The sequence below is a fragment of the Carica papaya genome, chromosome 5 (genome assembly GCF_054855325.1).
Source record: "Carica papaya isolate Zhongbai chromosome 5, ASM5485532v1, whole genome shotgun sequence".
Classification (NCBI taxonomy): domain Eukaryota; kingdom Viridiplantae; phylum Streptophyta; class Magnoliopsida; order Brassicales; family Caricaceae; genus Carica; species Carica papaya.
This window is the reverse complement of record NC_142313.1, coordinates 14,998,305-15,020,353: the sequence shown is the minus strand read 5'-3', so window position 1 is coordinate 15,020,353 and position 22,049 is coordinate 14,998,305. Positions and strand designations below refer to the sequence as shown.

The following is a 22,049-nucleotide window of genomic DNA, read 5'->3' as shown; positions in this document are numbered from 1 at the left end:
TTTACAGTGCAGTTAATTTATCAATTTAAAATTTAAATTACTGTAAAAAATAATAAAAATTGATAACATCATATCATAAATGTTACTTTGATATATATGGGGTTGGTACCTACTCCGTTTGCAAATTTTATGATGTGATGGGTCTAAATAGTGAAAACGTAAGGTCGTGTGATGTGTGATCCACGTGGGAGGTGGACTAGAATTTCTTAAGTACATATAAATTTAAATAAATGACTACTTTAAGAAAAATTTAAAATTAAATCAAACAAAAATTCAAATAAATAAATAAATAAATAAATCCAAGCCAGGCTAATATATTTTTTTTAATTTTAGATAGTTTAATATGAGTTGTTTAAAATTACTAAAAACTCAAATTTGACTGTTTAAGCATTCAAATTAACATTATTTATCACAAGTTTTTTTTTTTTTTTTTTTAATCATTAAAAATAAATTATCAAATTCTATACCAATAAGTATTGAACCAAAATTTACTCTAAATACTAAAAAATTAAACAAACCAATTTCTTGAATTTTAATTTGTTGTATTTTTAGAAGAAGTAATAATTTCTCCAACGTAGACGATAAAACTTCTATAAGACAGCCTGACGCTTTCATTTGCATATTATATATATATATATATATAGGGTTCACTCGGGTTCAAAATCAATATACATACTACTAAAAAAGAACAAGAATGGCTTCTTCTCCAGGAATTCTAACGCATTGGCCTTGGGAACCTCTTGGCAGCTTCAAGGTTTTTCGTTCTTCATCTAATTGTTTTGCTTATTAATTTTGAGTTTTTTATAAGGCACTTACTATATATATATATATATATATTATATTTTATATGTTTTATGCAGTATATTGTATTGGGTCCGTGGGTGATGCATAGCATATACTCTGTAATGGTGAAAAATCATATAGACTTTACCAACTTATTCGTAATCCCATTACTTCTGTGGAGAGCTCTTCATAACCAGATTTGGATTAGTTTTTCTCGTTACCGAACTGCGAGAGGCAAAAACAGAATCGTAGACAAGGCTATTGAATTTGAACAAGTTGACAGAGAAAGCAATTGGTAATACATATATAATATGTATGTATATATACATGTATAGTACAGTTGTGTAAGTTGTAGGTTAATAATGGGTAAGATTGAAATGACAGGGATGACCAAATAATATTAAGTGGAATCTTACTTTATACGTTCCACATGATATTCGAATCTGTACATAACTTACCGATTTGGAGAACGAATGGCGTAATTCTCATAATTTTGCTTCACGCTGGTCCAGTCGAGTTTATTTACTACTGGCTGCACAGAGCGTTGCACCATCACTATCTCTATACTCGCTACCATTCTCACCATCATGCCTCTATTGTCACCGAGCCTATCACATGTAAGTCGGCTTCCTAATATATGTATCATTTATAAATTTATTGTTTATTTTAATTTTGTTAATTAAAAAAGACAGTTTAAAAGAAAAAGTTGGTTTAATTCCAAACCGATAATGCTTTCTGTTAACAATTTATTTTAATATTAATGATGTTTAATGGGTAGTTGTTAAATTGAGAGATGATTCGATTAGTTCATTTTATATTATTGTTAAAAAGTACACTGTATTTTATGATTTTCAACTTATTTGTATTTCTGGATTTATTATTATTATTATTATTATTCTTAATTGAAAAAAATTATTAATTAAACCAGAAGTAATTATGTTATTGCTTTCCAAATGAACAAATTATCTTAATTGTGAGTCAAGAAGTAAGTGTACATTCACATGCTTAATTAAATATTGTAAACTTTGCAGCGGTGATTCATCCATTTGCAGAGCACCTGGCGTATTTCGCAATGTTTTCAATACCATTTCTCACAGTTTTGGCGACCGGAACAGCGTCGTTAGGGGCATATGTTGGCTACTTCACCTACATTGATTTCATGAACAACATGGGACACTGCAACTTTGAGATTGTTCCTAAATCACTCTTCTCCATTTTCCCACTTCTCAAATATCTCATCTACACTCCATCGTAAGTTTCTTCTCCATTAATCCAATTTTTTTATTTTTTATTTTTTCCCTATAAATATATAAATATTGGATGTTGAATGGTTATCAATTAAAATTATTTTTTAATATAAAAAAAAAAAAAAAAGATTTCATTTCCACATAAATTTTAATGAATATTAACTCTCCTTGTATAAATAAATTTGACAACATTAATGAATATATACTAAATATAGGGTAAAATATAAATACACACACAAAAGCAGTAGCACCATAGAAATTTATCATAATATATATATATATATACATACGCACATGCATAGTACTATAGAAATTTATGATATCTTATTTATCTTTTATAACTAGTACTATACACTTTGTTCAAAATGGCAAATTAATTGGTCATGTGTGACTCTCTCACAAAGAGAAAAAAACCGTATTCCCTTTTAGTGTTTATTTAATCAAATATTCCCTTTTTAGTCTTTAGCCCCGGCTCCACAGTGTTCTTCCAAACAAAATTTTCTGTGTATAGAAACATGTGTTACATACAGGATTCATCTCAGTCCTATACAAATATATATATAAATATTATAGTACGAATATAATTAACTATATAATGCACATATATATACACACACACACACATTCACCTCTAAATATAACTGTAAGAAGATGCATATATTTATATATACTAAATAAAAAGAAGAGGTAACACAACAATTGAAAAACAATGTGCCCCAATTCCTACTGTACAAAATATAGTTGAAATAATTATATTACTATTGCATTGATTTTTATCTTCATTCTCAAATCTGTATTACTAGTTATATTTTAAATGATAATGACAATTATAATAAAAATAATAATAATAACAAAATTTTCAATATAAAAAAAAAGATAACTGATATAAGTCTATGTGCAGGTTTCATTCACTACATCACACACAATTTCGTACAAATTATTCGTTATTTATGCCAATCTACGATTATATATATGGAACAATGTCGAACTCGACTGATTTAGTGTATGAAAAATCATTAAGAAAGGAAGAAGACATACCCCATGTGGTGCATTTAACACATCTAGCCACACCCCATGCCATCTACCACATGCGTCTAGGAATTGCATGGTTGGCCTCCAAGCCTCTCCCCTCAACTTCTTGTTGGTATCACTGGCTTTTCTACCCTTTCACCTTTTGGGTCACCCTCCTCAACTGGATTAAACCTCGCACTTTTGTCATTGAAAGGAACCGCCTCAATAATCTCTCTTTACAAACTTGGGCTGTCCCCAAGTATCAATTTCAGGTACATTCATTATATGTTATATGAAAATTATTATTTTAATTTCTGAACTATTCTCTATATTATAGTTTAGTATTAATTTTTTTGTTGCATTTTGTCCCTAAATTTGTATGGATTTTATAGTACTTCTTATAATTGTAAAACTTTTGATAGGAAATACAGTAATTCTTTTTTTTTTTTCCTCCACATTTTATTTTTTGTAGCTTGAAATAATATAATTCAATTTAAACAATACAGATAATAATAGCATCGTTAAAGAATTAAGAAGAGGTCTCCAATAACTATTTCTTTTTTAAATTTATAATTCTGTATACTAAATAAAAACATTATATTTTTTAATTTATTTTTATTATTTATATAAGAGAATTTTTCATAAGTTTATAAAAAAATTTACTTTTAAAACAAAATTGTAAATAAAAAATTTGAATTAAATTCAACAGTACCTATTATTCCAGAACTAAATTGATAAATTTTTTGTATATAATCTTCTTTTTTGAAGCATATCTAAAGAGTGATATTGAATTTATTTTGGCAGTACTTGATGGGCTGGCAAAATCAATCTCTCAATGTCTTGATTGAGAATGCTATTCTAGAAGCAGACAAGAAAGGCGTCAAAGTATTAAGTCTGGGACTCTTGAATCAGGTATGTTAAATTTTAAAGGGGAATTATTAAAATTTTAAAATAAGTAAATAGAACAAGCAATATGTATATATATATATATATATATGTGGGTGTTTATATATATGGATATATATTGGTAGGGGGAGGAGCTTAATAGTTATGGAGCTGCGTATGTGCGCCGAAATCCTGGACTCAAAATAAAGATGGTAAATGGGAATGGCCTGGCAGTGGCAGTTGTTGTAAATACCATTCCACCAGGAACAACCCAAGTGCTTCTTGGGGGAACACTCACCAAAGTTGCTTACGCCGTCGTTTTGGCTCTTTGGCAAAGGGGCATACAGGTAATTTACCATTTTCTACAAAAATATTTTAAAGATTTCCCTGATAATTATAATAACAAATTCCTTTTTTTAGTTATTGTATAAATATTTTAAATTTCTGTTCTATAAATTAAGCACAAAATAAGACATTGACAATTACATCATCACGGACTGTGACTCATTTGCTTATGTTTAAAAGCCCACCTTAATGAATTCTGGGTTTCCCATTATGTTCTCTAGGAGTCCAGACATATTAAAACTAACAATTTTTTTTTTTTTTTTTTTTTTTTAACAAACCCTAATTTCAGAGAATTTTTTCAATTCTCTAATCTATAAATCAATACATTTAATTAATTAAATAATGATTGTTACAGGTAGGCACTTTCCATGTTGATCAGTATGATAAGCTAAAGAGATCAGTTGACACCAATTTGGCAAATAATCTTGTCATGTTAAAAGCTACTTCAACCAAGGTATGGTTAGCGGGAAATGGATTGAGTGAAGAAGAACAGATGAAGGCAATAAAAGGAACATTATTCATCCCTTTCTCCCAATTCCCACCAAAGAAACTTAGAAAAGACTGCATCTACCACACCACCCCTGCAATGGTGACACCAAAATCTCTAGAGAATGTCGACTCTTGTGAGGTAATTATTTCCTTTTTTGTTAGTTTATATATATATATATATACACATATAATCATTAAATAATTTCATTGGTATACCTATGTTGTCTGGACTATTTATTATTCATTGTATATTTCTAATTGATTAGTTGTTGGACATGGACACAGAATTGGTTGCCGAGAAGAGTGATGAGTGCATGGCGTATCGGTGGAATAGTACATGGCTTGGAAGGATGGGAAGAACACGAGTGTGGTCATTCAATCTCCAACATTGACAAGGTTTGGGAAGCTGCCCTTCGTCATGGATTTCAACCACTCAACATCAATAATAGTTGACCGATTTCCTTACTACATGCTTTATATATTTCTAGTAGATATTTCTTATAATCACTTACTAATTAAGCTGTATGTCATTTTCATGACCAAGGATGAAAATATTATTATCTATATATATTACTAGTAGATATAAGATCCTCGAATTAACAACTTTATATGTTTTCATATTTATCTTTAATGAAATTGAGTGCTTATTTTCAAATAAAATCATTAATTAATCTACAATATTTTTTTCTATATTTTTTAATCTTTCAAATAAAATTAAAAAAAAAAACTTTTTAAAAAAAAAAACGTTAAATAGATAATCAAGTTTTATTTTTATTTTTTCAAAAAAACTTTCCTCATAATTAGGTTAATATGTTCCTTCAAGGAAGAAACTAGAAGTCCTTAGAATTTTTTAGCTTGACAGAAACATATTTACCATGTTATGCTTTAAGGGTTAAATGATTAACTCTTCTCTAAGCATGCTAGATCCATGACAAAAATTTGTTTACTTTTCATTTTTTCTTGTCAAGCATAAGGTTTCTTCATTAAATATTGATTTGATTTACAGTTCTTAAGCAATGTGTGTGAGTCTCATCTACTTTTTATGACGAGTTATATCTATTTAAATTCTCATTATTTAGAATATCTATTTAAAAAAATATATTTTTTTTTACTTTTCATGCTTATTTTAGAATTACAATTTATATTTATAAGTTTTAAACTCTTTATTGTTCTTTGTTTGTTATTGATATGCCCCAAAGCTAATCACACACAATGTTATGGAGCATGGTTAAGTAACAATCATAAACCATGGTTGATAAGAAAAAGACCGAAGAACTTTAATCATGAGCTCATCCTTAATAGTTTTCAAATGATGCTAACATGATGAAAGATCCCTATGATTCTAAGAAATAAAATATAGTTGGATAAAGACAAAAGCAAGAAAATTTTTAGTTTCTAAATCCTTAAATTATTCCTAAATAGATTATCTAAATTTGAGACATTTGTGATATGGAATAGATTATTATAAATTATGTTTATTTTGGGGAATTTGGTTGTTCTTTTAATCATTCACGTGATGCATAAGATAGTGTATAAATGAAAGAGTTTATAAAGTAGCCTCTGTGCGTAATAAGCACATAAAGTTATACTTATCAAGTATATTGGGTCTATTATGACAGGTTTGGACTTAATCATTAAACTCAAAGTTTATCACAAGTCATTTCATGAGTGAACTCACCATATTTTGATATAAGGAACTTGCAACAAAAAATTGTCTGTAAAGAAGTACATTAGGTATGGTGTGAAGCTCTTGAATGCCCGATTAAAATCTTAAAAGGATATATTATTTTAAAGTGAGAAAGTTTTTTTATATGATTAAAGGTATTTTATATAAAAAAATTTTATTGGCAATGAGTTGAATTAATTAGAAAGTATTTTGTAATTCAATTTAAAGGATCCCAGTCTGCCAATCAAATTATATAGTGATGAATATATATGTGGCTTAAAACATAATCTATTTTTCATTTCTATAGGAGATATAAGATTAATGAGGATTGGACTACATGATAATTGTTCATGAAAAGTTTGACTTATGGGTAATATTGATAAAAGGAAAGTTGTTCATATATGAATCATTGTCAAATGTATTAGTCATTGGTATAGTATTGTCAGTTTCCATAAGTTTCATGTTTTAAAGTTAAAACTTGATGACATTTGATAGTGAGCCTAAAGGAACACACACATATGAAAAGCTTTCTTAAAATAAGAGTAAAGAAAAAATGTTTATTTCATATGAAATTAATGTAATAGGTAGTAAATCAATAGTAAACATCTTAATGTATCATTTCATAATCAATTAGAAGTGTTACCCATGGATGTTATTTTATTTGTAAAATAAAATAAATTAAATATCATAATTAGTTAGGACATAATCATTTAAGAAGTTAATTGTTCTACAAATAAGTGACAAAACAAATGTACAATCACAAGTTTTCTGAGAAAGAAACAAAGAACATAGAAGGGAAAAGTGTCCCCAAGAAAAGGGAAAAGCCCTTAACAATTCTTATCCTCCTCATGTTACGGTTTGAGAGGAAAACCATAAGGTTTTTTCTTCCTTAGTTTCTTATTTGATATGGCTATTATTGACTCTCCACCTAATTTTTATATAGTCTCTCTTATCTCTCTTTTTCTGACCCTTAGCCAGCCAAAATTGAATAAAAAGTGAGGTCTTCTTATACAATCCTGAAGAAATAACAGGAGAGAAGAAAAATACTAAAATGACCCAATTGTTTTATTTGTTTACTATGGTAAAAAATTATCAAACATGTCAATTTGATCCCTTAGACTCAAACACCTTTTTGTTCATGTGAATACCTTAGAGATAGCTTAGTAAAGCTTTTGTCTCGAAGTTTGTAGAAGTTTTTGGTCCTTCAAGCATTCAGGTGGAATTGTTAAAATTTTCTTTATTCAAGTTCATACTAAGTTAAATAATTTTATCAAGACAAAAATCTATTATCTCAATATCAACGTTCATGATATCATTTAAATGGAAAAGAAAAATTAAGAAAAAGTATCAATATGATGAAATATGATAAAATAAAAAAGACTAAAATGAAATAAATAATCAACAACCAAAGCAAAAAACCTATACCTGTCATTTTGCTTAAATCCCTACTAAAGTCGCAAGGCTACTACCATTGTGATGCATAGCTAAATACTCTAAAAATAAATTGTGTTAGTGCAAAGGATGAATAGTCACTAGTCCATTTAAAATAGGATTAGACACCAACAACACATATACTACTCTAGCAAAGAGAAACTAAGTTCGGAAAATAAAATTAGATTGAAAGAGGTGAAGCACTCATCTAGTGGTATAAGCTTTATAAAAGGCTAAAAATGAAATCCAATAAATAACAGGCAAACAAACAAGGATCATGAAATACTAAGAAAATAAAATCATCGTCCAAACTAGGATCTTAACCTAAAATGCACCAATTTAAAGACTTATTCAAAGAGGTGTTAGCTATTATGAGCTAGATGGTAGCCAAAATTTGATCATCAAATCCTAATATATCTTATCTATTATCATGGTTAACATAAGCCCTTAATAGAACTCTTATTTTCCCATTTTAAACAAAATAATTAGTATGGAATAAGAAAATAAGGAAATAATTAATTTACATAACAACCAACTAATGCTACCACATGCTTAAAAATTAGCTACACAAAAGGATGTATAAATTTAAACTAAATAAAAGTAAAATCATGTCAGAACGTGAAAAAATTGTAGAATTATAATGTGTTCAAAATATGCAGTGGAAGATATAAACTAATCTAATCTAATCAATTTGCACTTCAAATATCATATTGTTGATTAACAAAATATAACTGACAGTGAGTTCTTAAATTAAAATTCTTTGAAAATATGAAAATTTTATACGTATTCACATCGAAACTGATATTTATTAATAAATTTTTTAATTAAAGGAACGCGTAATTGAATAATATTTGTGTTAAAATTTTCTTACAAAATTTTAAGAAAATTGAAAGAAAAATTCCCTCAATTTTTCTTTTTTCTTTTGGTGTGGGGTTACAGGTTTTTTTTCTTCTCTTAATTTTTGCAATCCCACACGTATGTATATTGTCAAGTCCGTTTGGACTTCTTCCTGTACACGTCCAAATTAATTTGGACTTATCCTCCCTTTTTTTCAACACCCAATTGTATATATCTCATGTATAATTGTCAAGTCCTTTTAGATTTCTTCTTATACACGTCCAAATCAATTTGGACTCATTTTTTTAGCACTCAATTATATACATATATCTCATATATATATATATATATATATGTTGGCTGCACTCATTTTTTAAGCACTCAATTACAGACATATATCTCATATATATGTATCTATAAATATATATATATATATATATGTTGGTTGCATTCATTTTCTTAGCACTCAATTATATACATATATCTCATATATATATATATATATATATGTTGGCTGCAGAGCTGGGTTTATAACCCAATTATAAATACATATATATCTCAGATATATATGTTGCTTATTATTATTATTTAATAAAATAGTTTTATAAATTAATCTAATTTTAAATTAAATTTTACAATAATCTCCATTATTATAATAATCACATATATTATATTATTATATTAATAATATAATAACTAAAAAATATAAATATTAATTTTTTATTTTTAAAATAGAAAAATTTAATTTATTTCCAACATTAAATATATTTTCTATACTAATAAAAAATATAATAATATTATATTTCGATAAAAATTTATATATATATATGACTAAATTAAATTCTCAAATTTAATTATTAAATAATTAAAATAATTAATTTATTTAGTAAAAGTTAGATTGTTCATTAATGTGCAACCTCATATGCTCAATACTAAACCGATAGCAAATTGATCAAACTAATTTATTAATTAAGGTTAGCATTTAATAATACTTCTTAACGATCGGATAACATAAAATGTACAATTACTTTTAAGAACATACTAACTTGAACTAATATACGCTAGACGATGTGAATTGGGGTGTGAGCTTCATAAACTCAATAAGAATAGAGTAGTGTCAAAAATAGAAATATACAAATTTTATCAAATAAAATCCAAAACTGAACAACAATCGTAACCATCATCCTTTTTTTTTACTTAAAAACATTTATATTCCTTTCTCTTATTAGCAATCATTCATATACATAACATTAAGATATCATTACAATCGTTGCGAAAGACACAATCAACATGCATCTCAATAAATGTAATACTTGGGTTTCTTACAATTTCACCAAAACCAGGGTTACTTATCATTTCCATTTTCGTCAAATATTGTAATTTTCATTACCAGTATCACTTGGGGCCCATAAGGATCCCTACTATATGCGGATGTACAAATATTTCTTTTATAATTCATCGGTCATCCATACCTCATATGGTAATAAGCACAACAATTATAGATCGTCTCAATACCCATTCAGTATGAGCATAATAAAACCAATTTCCAACCCCACCCAATACGAGACTTTCCAGCTCCGTACAACTGAGGACACATTTATGGTAGGGTTCATTCTATGTACTAAGTCCGTACACTCTCTCCTATGATACTCGGTAAGTTTTTTTTTCTTCAAAAATTATTTCTATTTCATATCTCAACTTCAGAAACTCAAACATTTTTAAAATTTTATTCTTTTTCTACTCAAACATTAGATTTATATTTAGAAGGAAAATTCACATTCAACAACGACATTAATTTATATTTTCATTCACATCAAACTCTTAAATTAATTATTTTGAAATTAATAAATAAATTTATAAAAATACGAACTCACTTAGTTCAGTCTATGGTCTCCTCTAATTCAAATAACTGTTCGGATACCACACTCGTTTACAAATAGAGAATATGTGGATTAAACGATAAATAATGTTAGAAATGATAAAACATGAAGAGAGAACCTAATTTTACCTTGGCACGCGGTACCAGTTGCAGGGTCATTGCGCGCCACCACACACGCCTAACACGCATCGCCACGTGCTTAGACACGCGCCAGCACTGGAACCACGGCTCGCCACTGCAAACTCACCATGATTCTCAATAGAACTTCTCACACGTTTGGATCTAGCATGAATATGGTGAAATTGTGCCGAAAAGCATCCAGATTTACAAAATCGCACGATTAGCCGCTGTATTCCGGTCATCTTCTCCAGCAGTCTGGTCTCGGTCTTCCCTATTTGATTCCCTAATTTTTGGCCTCGTACAGATCTCGAACATATTAGAAACGTCACGTCACAATCTGCCTCACATGGATCATATCTGCCTGGCACCGCGCAGCTCGTTCTTCTTCGGCAGCACGTGCCGCACTCCCGTCACCACACACAGCTTCTTCTTTTTCAGCCATGTGTGCTGCGCACCACGCTTCCTTTATTATCTTTTTTTTTTCTTGTTCTTCCTTTTCCTCTTCTTTTTCTTTTTCTTCTTCTTTGCTTCCCCGCCCCTATCCCCCTTTATGCTAAGGCTTCTCTTTTTTTTATTTTATTTTTATTTTCCTGGCGTGAGCTTGGGTTTCTGAAGGCTACAAGAGCCGATGATGCTAAACCCATCATAAACTTCCTTAAAATAGGAATCATGTGAGGTGTGGAGTCCCTAGGGTTATGATAAATGATTGGGGAACGCACTTCTATAATCTAGTGGTGGAAGGTTTTATGAGAAAATACCATGTCATCCACTGCACGTCCACCATCTACCACCTGCAAACCAACAGCTAGGTGGAAGTTTTTAGTTGGGAAATCAAGTCCATCTCAGAGAAAATGGCTAACCTCAACAGAAAAGATTGGAGTCTGAGATTAGACGATGCTCTATGGGCCTACCAGACAGCCTTTAAGACACTTATCAACATGTCTCCATATCGATTAGTTTTTGGCAAGGCTTGTCACCTAGCCATTGAGCTGGAACATAAAACCTATTGGGCCATTAAAAGCTGTAACATAAAGTTGGGAGAAACTAATAAGTGCTGGAAATTACAGATACAAAAGCTAGAAAAGATACAAAATGAGGCCTATGAAAATTCTAGAATTTATGAAGAGAAGACAAAGGCATTTCATGACCAAATACTCTCCAAGAAACAATTCTCAATAGGGCATAAAGTCTTACTCTATGATTCCTAGCTGAAGCTTTTTCTTGGGAAGCTACGGTCAACATAGTTAGCCCCGTTTGTCATCACCAACAATTTCCCTCATAGTGCTATCGAGACTGAAAGCCTAGACACATACAAAATCTTCAAAGTGAATGGACATTGGCTTAAACCTTTCTATGAGGGGTTTTCCAAACAGCAAACTAAAGAAGTCACCTTAGACCCCCTATAAAAAACACTTGTCAGTGAGCAAAGATCAATTCGGCGTTTGACAGTAAATGAGGGCGCTTGATGGGAGACAACCCATCCACTTTTGATTTATTTTCTTTCAACTTTAATCATTCGCACTAGTAATAAATTTACAACATTTTTTCTTTTTCTTTCTGAGTTAACTTGAGTTCCTTTGATGATTACAGAGCAGGAATAGGGAACTTAGGTGATGGAGTCAGAAAATCTAAATATTGGGATAGCCGCATAAGCCTCGCCCAAGGCTTGTGGCCAAGCCCACAACACTCTACCCAAGACCCTCTCGCAACCCTTGTCTAAAGGTTATAAGGGCCCCGAAGTCAGAATAATTATCCGATGATGTCTGAGTAAGCCTTGCCCAAGGCTAACATAAAAAGCCAGTAAAACATCACCTTTAGTTTCCACATAAGCCTTGCCCAAGGTCTATGATATACCCCAGACCTTAGTATGCTAAAAAATCTTATGTTAGGCTTACCCTCCAATAGTAAGATCTGCACAAACCATGCCCAAGGCTTATGAGTGACTCAAACAAAAAAATGGGAAAGGGGGGAAAACATGAGTAAACCTTCCCCTAGGCTGCAGATTCCATGCACCAATTTTAAAGTTTAAAAACAAAACCCAAAACCCTAACCTCCCCACTTCCCACCTCCACCATCAACCTCTCCTCTCCACTTTCCAACTTCCATTTCCTCTTCTTCTACACCAAATCCCTAATCCCTAACCCAAAACCACCTGTAAATAAGGCACCAGAGATTTGCATGAAAGACCAACGATCTTTGACCCTTTATGGTCACCACACTGCAGGGGTGGTGTCACAATCCCCACCGGCTGCATCTGCGCTGCGAGCCCCAACTCGAGAACAACCTCCGCCAACCGACGCGAGAAGCTCCACAACCTCCAACTCGGCAACTCAAAGCCTTGTTATTGACATTTTCGACTCTCTTTTACACTGCATCACCACTTACGAAGCCAGGATGAGTTGGATGACCAAGAACAAAAGCCCCCCATCACCTACTGCCAGTGAAGCTGTTGAAGAAAAAGCACTCGAAAGAGCATCGAAGAGGGCTCAAGTCTGAAGGGGCCAAATCATCCACCAACCCACCAAATCTGAACTTCGTGGGAATATCGTATTTGAAGATGACTTAGACAAGGAACGGTACGAAGAAATCCACCAGATACCAATTGTCTCGGGTAAGTCTGTTCACGATCTCAAAACCCTTTACATCAAAATCAATATCCTGAAACTGATATATGCCATCAGCTAGAAAAAACTTTTTCCACCGTCGACGTGCTAGCCTACGTGGAACTGGTTAGGGAGTTTTACATAACCTTCTAGTTTCACAAACCCACTCAATTCAACCTCCACACCAAATCTTATTTCTTACTATCTATGGGGTTGACATTTTCATTTTTCTATTATCCAGTTCAATGATGCCTTTGGATTTTTTGAGCAGGAGGCTGGACATCCATATTGTGATTTTTATGACGATTTTGAGCCTGTCACCATCTACGACGAACTCTATGACAACCCCCAGTCACATATGACCCTAGTAAGTCCAAGAACCTCCACCTACGTGACCCTTGCATGAAGTACATTCATCGATTCTTAACCTATTCCTTTTCAGGCTATAGGGATACACTAAGCTTAATATCCAAAACTGAGCTATTCTTCCTATAATGCATGATACAACGATGCTGGGTGAACTTGGGATACTGGTTTGCCTCGTAATTTGCCAACATCCTCTTATTCTAGCGATCGTAATTTTGGGCTCGATTACCACCAGAATTGCTATCTTCACCACCCGCTTTGACATAGATAAAACAGACTTGCATCTTACATGCCCATAAACACCTTTAGATCTTCGATCCTTATACGACATGGGCCTCCTGGAAGTCAAGGATGACCTCCCCTACTTTGCACCACTTGGGCCGTTGGTTCTTCGAGACAGAAGAGTATACAATAAACAGAGAGAATGTTTGTGACATCCCAAATGCAAATTAATGCATAAGGATACTAGAAACAGAAATAGATTACGAGTGCATAATCGTTAAATATATACAATAGAACAATTGATATCAAATTCCGTATAAAATATATGAGTTCTCAATTATATATATATTTGAGGACAGGAGTGGTGACAAAATATAAAATAATAAAATACAAAAGATGGTTACTTCTATCATTATGTAAATAGACTCATCAGAGTGCAGGACAAGTCATGCACTCATAAACGTTTATGGATCCACGAGATCATCAAAGACTTTAAGGGTTACGTCAGCGATCAGTTCCTCACTATCTTCCTCATACGGAGAGAGCGTGGAAAGGGGTGAATTCCATATACTCAGTAAGAAAAATAGTATTTAAATAATATCATAAGACTTTTAAGGATAATTAAAAGTACCATTATTATTTACCATCAAGTGTCATATTAGAGTTCTTTATTAAATTATGAAAATAATTTATTTTATTAGAAAGCATCATGTCATAATCATAGCATGTCAATCAAATCAATCATGTTGAAAATAGAAAAAATTAAACAAATCACGATATGCACTCTCTTTTATTTTATTCTTCGCGTGAAGTCGTTCCAAATTCCATATATTGAGGCCAATACAGTTTTCCAACTATTCATGTGGAATGACCAATTCATTTCATTTATAACAGCAATTTGCAGCTTACAAAATCAACAACACATTTACGATTTGCTAAATAATGACACGATCTATGACTACGGCCGTGCCAACCATAGTGGTTCTACATGTTAACTATGACCATGATCATACTTCGCCAAAGGTACCCCTACAATCATATCACATCACCACTCTCGTTAGAGGGTACGCCGTCATCCACAGGAAGCGGTCCTCAGAGATAAAAAACCTAATGAAACACATTATGAATTATGCATACCAATACCAATACATATTTCTCATGTTTATACGTCATTTCATACTTAATTATTTTTCCACCTTCAATTGCATTAGATATCAATATTTACCTCAAGCATTAAATTATTTAAATTTTACATGTCAAAATAATAAGTTCATATATATTCATAAAACATATAATTAACAACGTAGATCATTTCACTCAAACATATAAAGTAATCTTGCGAATATTTAGTTTAACTTTATTAATTTTGTCTAGAAATGCTCTTTAGGATGTTTGAAGTAAATACTAAATTTCTTACTGAAATCTCAATGTTTTCCTACGCCTTTTCTTTTTCTCCTCTTCTCCCTCTCTCTTTAGATCACTCCCCCTCTTTAAAGTTCTTGAAGGATGGAGGAATGAAAACGGAAGTGATGAGGAAATGGTGAAGGGAGGGTCCCTATTTATAGAAAATGGGGACCGTTAGATTTGCACCAAGTGGCAAAATCTGGTGAGGAGAGAGAAAACCAATGAGAAAGGTGAGATATGACGACTAACGGAAGTGACCAATGGATGGACGATGAGATGTGACGGTGATGTAAAAACTAGGAGGCACACCCCCCAAAAGACGGTGGCACGTTGCCCAAGCAACGACAACATGCTGCTCGAAGGTGGCACACAGTGCCCAAGGGGTCAACGTGCCCTGCCCGTGGCAGCGCACGGTGCCCCAGCCTACCATGTGTTGCAGGCCTTCGGCACGCAGGCCTACCTTGCGGACGATGTGCGCACAGGGCGCATGTAGACGTGCCCGTATGAGCGCAGTGGGATGCGTGTGCAAACTGTGCCTCGCGCCCCGAGCAAATAGGACCTGCACACAATGTGCACGCCTTGCACTAGCCGCATGCACGCATACGCGTGCAGTGCCTGGAGCCCGCGCGGGTGGGATCCTTCCTGCAGGGGTTCCTGTGGAAATGTTTTGCCATTTTCTCCATTTTCCCTGAAATCTATTTAAATAAAATATAATTTTCATACGTTAAAATAAATTAATTAATTTCAAGAATTATTAACTGAATAAAATACAAACTTAATATACAAAATACGACATGCATCCAAAAAAAATTAAAAATACGAAATATTAAGGAGTTTTAAACTGCCTTAAGGCCTAAATAAATAGGGGTTCACATTACAAATTAAGCACGAAAGTTTTTGGGGTGTTGCATTCCCTTACCTTGGTAAATTTGGTCCCCCAAATTTTTCTTGAATAGGTTTGGGAACTTCTATCTCATCTTGCTCTCCAACTCCCACGTTGCCTCTTCTGGAGTGTGGTGTTGCCATTGCACCTTCATCATAGGAATCCTCTTATTGCGCAAAACCTTGTTAATCCAATCAAGGATTTCTGCGAGGAGTTTTTTATACGTCATGTCAGCTTGAACCTGCACCTCCCGGTGAGGAATGATGTGAGAAGGGTCAAGGTAGTACCTTTTGAGCATGGAAACATGGAAAACATCATACAGACCCACAAACTCTCATGGTAGAGTAAGGCAATACGCTGGGTCCAACACATTTTACGATCTGAAAGGGTCCTACATAACGTGGGACTCAACTTTTCCTTCTTACCGAATAATATATTTCCGTTGTAAGGGAAAATCTTAAGGAAGACTTGATCGCCGACAACAAATTCCAACGGTCTTCTACAATTATCGACATAACTTTTTTGGCAACTCTAGGTAGTGGCTAAGTTCCTTTGAATGATAGAAACTTTTTCGATAGTTTTCTGGATGTAATCAGATCCTAAATAATGCTAGTTCCTGATTTCATTCCAACAAGTGAGAGAACGACAAGACCTACTGTACAGTTCATACGGAGGCATGCCGATACTGGAATGATAACTGTTATTATAAGTAATTTATAATGGGGAAGATATTCATATCAGTTATCACCAAAGTTGAGGATGCAAGCGCACAACATGTCTTCTAGTGTCTAGATAATACATTCAGACTAGCCATCAGTCTAGGATGATAAGCAGTGTTGAAGTACAATTCTGAACCAAATACTTCTTAAAAGTTGTCCCAAAAATATGAGGTAAACCGAGGATCTCAGTCATACACAAGGGATAAGGGGACACCATGGAGTCAAACAATTTCATCGATGTATATACAAGCTAATCTACTAGTGGAATATGTAGTTTTAATGGGTAAGAAGTGGGCAATCTTTGTCAATCTGTCAACAATGACCTATATTGAATTGCAACCAGAACAGGTGCTGGGCAGACTGGTGACAAAGTCCATGGTTACATGCTCCCACTTCCATTCCTGAATAGGGAGGCCTTACAACAAATTATTGGATCTCTAGTATGCAGCCTTACATAGTTGGCAAGTAAGGCATTGGAAGATATAGTCGACAATGTCTTTTTTCATTTCAGACCACAAATATTGATGATTTAGGTCCCATTACATCTTGATACTCTCATGGTGAATGGACAGTTTGGAGGCATGGGCAGCCTTGAGAACATCTATTCTGATAGTGACGGGGACCCAAATTTGATGTCGAAATCTTTACAATCCATCATCTGCGAGTCTGAAATCAGGAAACTTGTTAGAAGTAAACTTGCTCAAATTTTTGGTGATTTCTAAGTCGGTAGATTAAGCTTCCCAAATCGTCATGAAAAGATCAGGTAAAGCTTCGATCTGGGCAAGATAGGGACCATTTCCATAGTGGTTAAGGCAAAGTGTCAGTATAACATCAACTAATTTCCAACTGGAGGCCATGGTTTGGGCCAACAAAGTGGACTCCTTATGGCTTAGTGCATTTGTGACTACATTACCTCTACCGGGGTGGTAGATGGTCTTGCAGTCATAATTCTTCAGGAGTTCTATCCAACATCTTTGTCTCGTGCTTAATTCCCTCTACGAAAATATATATTTCAAACTTTTGTGGTTAGTATAAATTTTTAATGTCTGACCGTATAAATGAAGATTACAGCCGCCAACTCCAGGTCATGAGAAGGGTAGTTGCGCTCATGGGGCTTCAATTGTTTGGATCCATAAGCAACCACCCAACCGTACTACATCAAAACACAACCCAAACCTACATGAGATGCATCACAGTAAATCTAAAATCTTTCAGTATTGTTGGGAAGGATCAACATCGAACCAGAGGTGAGATAATACTTCAATTCAACCAAACTTTCACCACATTTATAGTCCCAAATAAAAGTTAGACATTTCCTGGTGAGATGGGTTAATGGAGCAGCAATCTTAGAAAACCTATTGATGAATCATTAGTAATAACCTACCAAATCAAGGAAGCTACGTACCTCAGCTACATTGGTTGGTAGATTCCAGTTAATCATTAATTCAACTTTCGATGGATCCACAGAAACTACTTCGCCCGAAATTACATCGCAAAGGAAGGAGACTCGATCCAACAAAAAGAGTACTCCCTAAACGTAACATATAGCTGGTTCTGAGGAAGGGTCTCCAATATCTGAGACAAATGGACTGCACATTCTTTTGGGCTCTTAGAATACACCAGGATGTTATCAATGAACACAGCGATGTAGTGACCCAGTACATGCAGGAAAACTCTGTTCATAAGATCCATAAAAGCAGCAGGGGCATTAGTTAGTCCAAAAATCATAACCTTGAACTCATATAGGCCTTATCGGCATCGGAAGGCAGTTTTTAGAATATGTTCTTCTTTGACCTGTAACTGGTAATATCTTGATATGAGATCGATCTTTGAAAAGACCATAGCTCCTTATAACTGATCGAAGAGGTCATCGATGTGAGGTGAAGGATACTTACATTTCACTGTTACCTGATTGAGTTCTATATAATCTATGCACAATCTGAGGGAGCTGTCCCTTTTCTTCATAAATAATACCAGGGCACCCCAAGGGGAATGACTGGGACAAATAAATTTTAAACCAAGAAGTTTGGAAAGCTGGTTTTCTAATTATGTGAGCTCAGTACGACTCATGCAATATGCAAATTTTGAGATAGACTGTGTTCTAGGAAGCAATTTAATAAAAAACTCTATCTCCCATGGGGGAGGCAGACCAGGTAGATCTTTTGAAAAGACTTTTAAAAAGTTACAAATAGTAAAAATGGTGTATATCGGGATCAACATCCATATTCCTATCTATTTAGAGGTTAGAAAATAACAAAACTAGATTTTTATTTCAGTTTTGGTGATCACAAGATTACAACTTTACTTTCACAGTTAATGATTTCCCTCTATTTTTCTATCCAATCCATCCTTAAATGAAATCCTGAAAAATCTAAGAGTATTAGATCCACTATTAGTTTTACTTTTGAAGCTTTTATTTTACAATTTTTATTCACACAGTGAGCTTCTAATAAACTCTTAGAGGGAGTTTTTACTGTTAACACTTCACTTAAAGGTTCAGGCCTAATATCTAATTTATAAATAAATGAACAAGAAATGAAAGAGTTGGTAGCACCAGTATCAATCAGAGCTCTAACAGAAATATCATGGATAAAAAGTATACTCTGGATGAAGACAGGAGCGGTGAGGGCACCGGGTTCATCAAGGTGTATCAACGACCCTGGGCTATTGGTCTGGCCATGTCCTTTAGCCGCTGGGGTTGGTCTTTCACAAAGTGCAGAGTGCTTCTCCACTTATAACAGGCGTTGTTCAAATTTTGATAGGGCTAGTTACCATGCAAGTGACCACAATGTTGGCATGGTTGGGAAGGTCAGGGAGGTTGTCAAGTAGGTAGAAGTAAAGTTTGGGGAGGTGCAACTTAGGATTACTTATCAGGATGGCTACTAACTGGGCAGACAGTCTTCTTTTAGGTTGTTGGGGTTGGTGTTATTGTTGTTGGGTACGGACTCGAGTGATGCGTTGGTGTTGTTCTTGGATACGGACTCAGACGATGTGTTGGTGTCTAACTGAGATAAGGTCTTCGGCTAATTGGACATGTTCTAGCACCTTGGCATACGAGTTAGGTGTCAGCATCGCAACCTGATCGTCGATATCAACACAAGGTCCTTTAGAAACTTTCTAACTTTGTGACTCTCAAGGATGACCATTAATGGGGCAAATCTAGACAGCTGGACAAATCGAGCTACTTATTAGGTAACCGTCAAGTTTCCCTAGAGGAGGTCGTAAAATTCCTCCTCCTTATCTCGGACATTAACTGGGAAGAATTTTTCAAAGAATGGGCTATGAAAACCTCCTAAGTAGTAGGGGCAGGTAGGACTTCCTTTTTAAGCCACCGCTAATATTCGGCTTCATCGATTAGCATAAAGGCTACTAGGAGGACCTTTTGCTCCTCGGTTAGGTATAAGATAGAGAAACATTTCTCCATCTGCACGATCAAGGCTTCAGCTACTAAAGGGTCGGGGTCTCCTTCAAAGTGGAGTGGGTTAAGTTTATAAATTATACTATGTTGTAGGAGATAGACATTTGGGTTAGTTGGTAGTCAGGGGCAAGAGGATGTTGGCAAGGGTTGACTTGGTTTTGTCCTATAGCTGCAGTTAGACCCTGGATGGCTCGGAAGAGTTCAGTAAACTCAGCCTTGGTCAGATGATCCTGGGCCTCAGGCCTTTCGATTCGCTCTATAGAAGATCTTCCTCGCGTCATTCATATAAAAGAAAAGTAAGACACGGGCTAGTGGTCTAGTTTTTTTAAAGATGATATATTTCCTAAGTATCTTAAAAGGATTTTCTAGCTACAGCCTTAGTTGTAAGGGATTATTCTGTGTAACTACTCTGATACTATTTGTGACATCCCAAATACAAATTTAGCCATAAGGGTGCCAGATACAGAAATCGATTACAAGTGCATAATAATTAAATGTATGTGGCAGAACAATTAATTTCAAATCCCTTACAAAATATATGAGTTCCTAATTACATATATATCTGATACTTGAAGTGGGGATAAAATATAAAATAACAAAATACAAAAGAGGGCCACTTTTATCGTTAGATAAATGTACTCATCAGAGTACGGGACAAGTCATGCACTCATAAAAGTTTATGGATCTATGGGATCCTCAAAGATTTCAAGCGGTAGGTCAGCAATCGGTTCCTTACTATCTTCTTTATCTGGAGGGAGCATGGAAATGGGTAAGTTCCATATTTAGTAAGAAAAATAATATTTAAATAAAATCATAAGATTTTAAGGATAATTAAAAGTACCATAATTACTTACCATCAAGAGTCATATTAGGATTCTTTATTAAATTATGAAATTAATTTAGTTTATTAAAAAAAATCAAATCCATCACGTCATAATTATATCATGTTATTTAAATCAATCATGTTAAAAATAGAAAAAATTAAATAAATCATTATATGCACTGTCTTTCATTTTATTCTTTATGCGAAGTCGTTCTGACTTCCATATACTGAGGGCAATACGAATTTTTGACTACCCATATGGAATAACCAATTCATTTCATTTATTAGATGGTATGCCATCATCCACAGGGAATGATATTCTCACATCTTTTCAGACTAGATGGGGGGAGAAATAGAAATCTTTCAGAGATAAAAAGTCGAACGAAACATATTATGAATTATGTAAGCCAATACTAATACATATTTTTCATGTCTATACATCATTTCATACTTAATCATTTTTCCACCTTCAATTGTATCACATATCAATATTTACCTCAAGCATTTAAATTTCACATGCAAAAATAATTAGTTCATATATGTTCATAAAATATGTAATTAACAACGTAAATTATTTCACTCAAGCATATAAAATAATCCTACAAATGTTTAGTTTAACTTTGTTAGTTTTGTCTAAAAATGCTTCTTAGGATGTTAGAAGTAAATACAAAATTTTTTATCGAAATCTCGATATTTTCCTATGCCTTTTCTTTTTCTCCTCATCTCCCTCTCTCACTAGATTATTGCCTCTCTCTCTAAAGCTCTTGGAGGATGGAAGAATATAAATGGAAGTGATGAGTAAATGGTGAAGAGAGGGTCCCTATTTATAGAAAATAAGGACTGTTAGATTTGCGTCAGGTGATAAAATCTGGTGAGGAGAGAGAAAGTCAATGGAAAATGTGAGATGGTGACGACTGA

General features: G+C 33.5%; 1 protein-coding gene and 1 long non-coding RNA gene across 3 annotated transcripts; one reads left to right on the top strand and one right to left on the bottom strand.

Annotated features, from left to right (window-relative positions):
• The first annotated feature begins 598 nt into the window (after positions 1-598).
• On the top strand, positions 599-5,368 carry LOC110816250 (very-long-chain aldehyde decarbonylase CER1-like). 2 transcript variants are annotated; one of them, XM_088220028.1, is made up of 9 exons: positions 599-754; positions 861-1,078; positions 1,168-1,400; positions 1,815-2,034; positions 3,052-3,313; positions 3,846-3,953; positions 4,073-4,273; positions 4,627-4,899; positions 5,046-5,368. In XM_088220028.1, the coding sequence occupies exons 1-9, from the start codon at positions 695-697 to the stop codon at positions 5,211-5,213; spliced, it is 1,743 nt and encodes a 580-aa protein (XP_088076154.1). In that variant the 5' UTR covers positions 599-694; the 3' UTR covers positions 5,214-5,368. The 2 variants fall into 2 exon arrangements, with proteins under 2 accessions (XP_088076154.1, XP_021900057.2); XM_022044365.2 differs by having other exon boundaries at positions 2,932-3,313.
• A 5,098-nt stretch (positions 5,369-10,466) lies between these two features.
• On the bottom strand, positions 10,467-12,585 carry LOC148253774 (uncharacterized). The gene is made up of 2 exons (XR_015819171.1): positions 11,888-12,585; positions 10,467-11,714 (listed from the first exon to the last, which is right to left on the bottom strand). It is a non-coding gene; the product is annotated as an uncharacterized LOC148253774 (long non-coding RNA).
• Positions 12,586-22,049: the final 9,464 nt, after the last annotated feature.

What these genes read in the sequence shown, in the direction of transcription:
- LOC110816250 (XM_022044365.2), top strand. Translation starts at nt 695, where the DNA reads ATGGCTTCTTCTCCAGGAATTCTAACGCATTGGCCTTGGGAACCTCTT. An exon ending in AACCTCTTGGCAGCTTCAAG is followed by an intron (nt 755 to 860) that starts GTTTTTCGTTCT and finishes TGTTTTATGCAG; the next exon opens with TATATTGTATTGGGTCCGTG. An exon ending in GTTGACAGAGAAAGCAATTG is followed by an intron (nt 1,079 to 1,167) that starts GTAATACATATA and finishes TTGAAATGACAG; the next exon opens with GGATGACCAAATAATATTAA.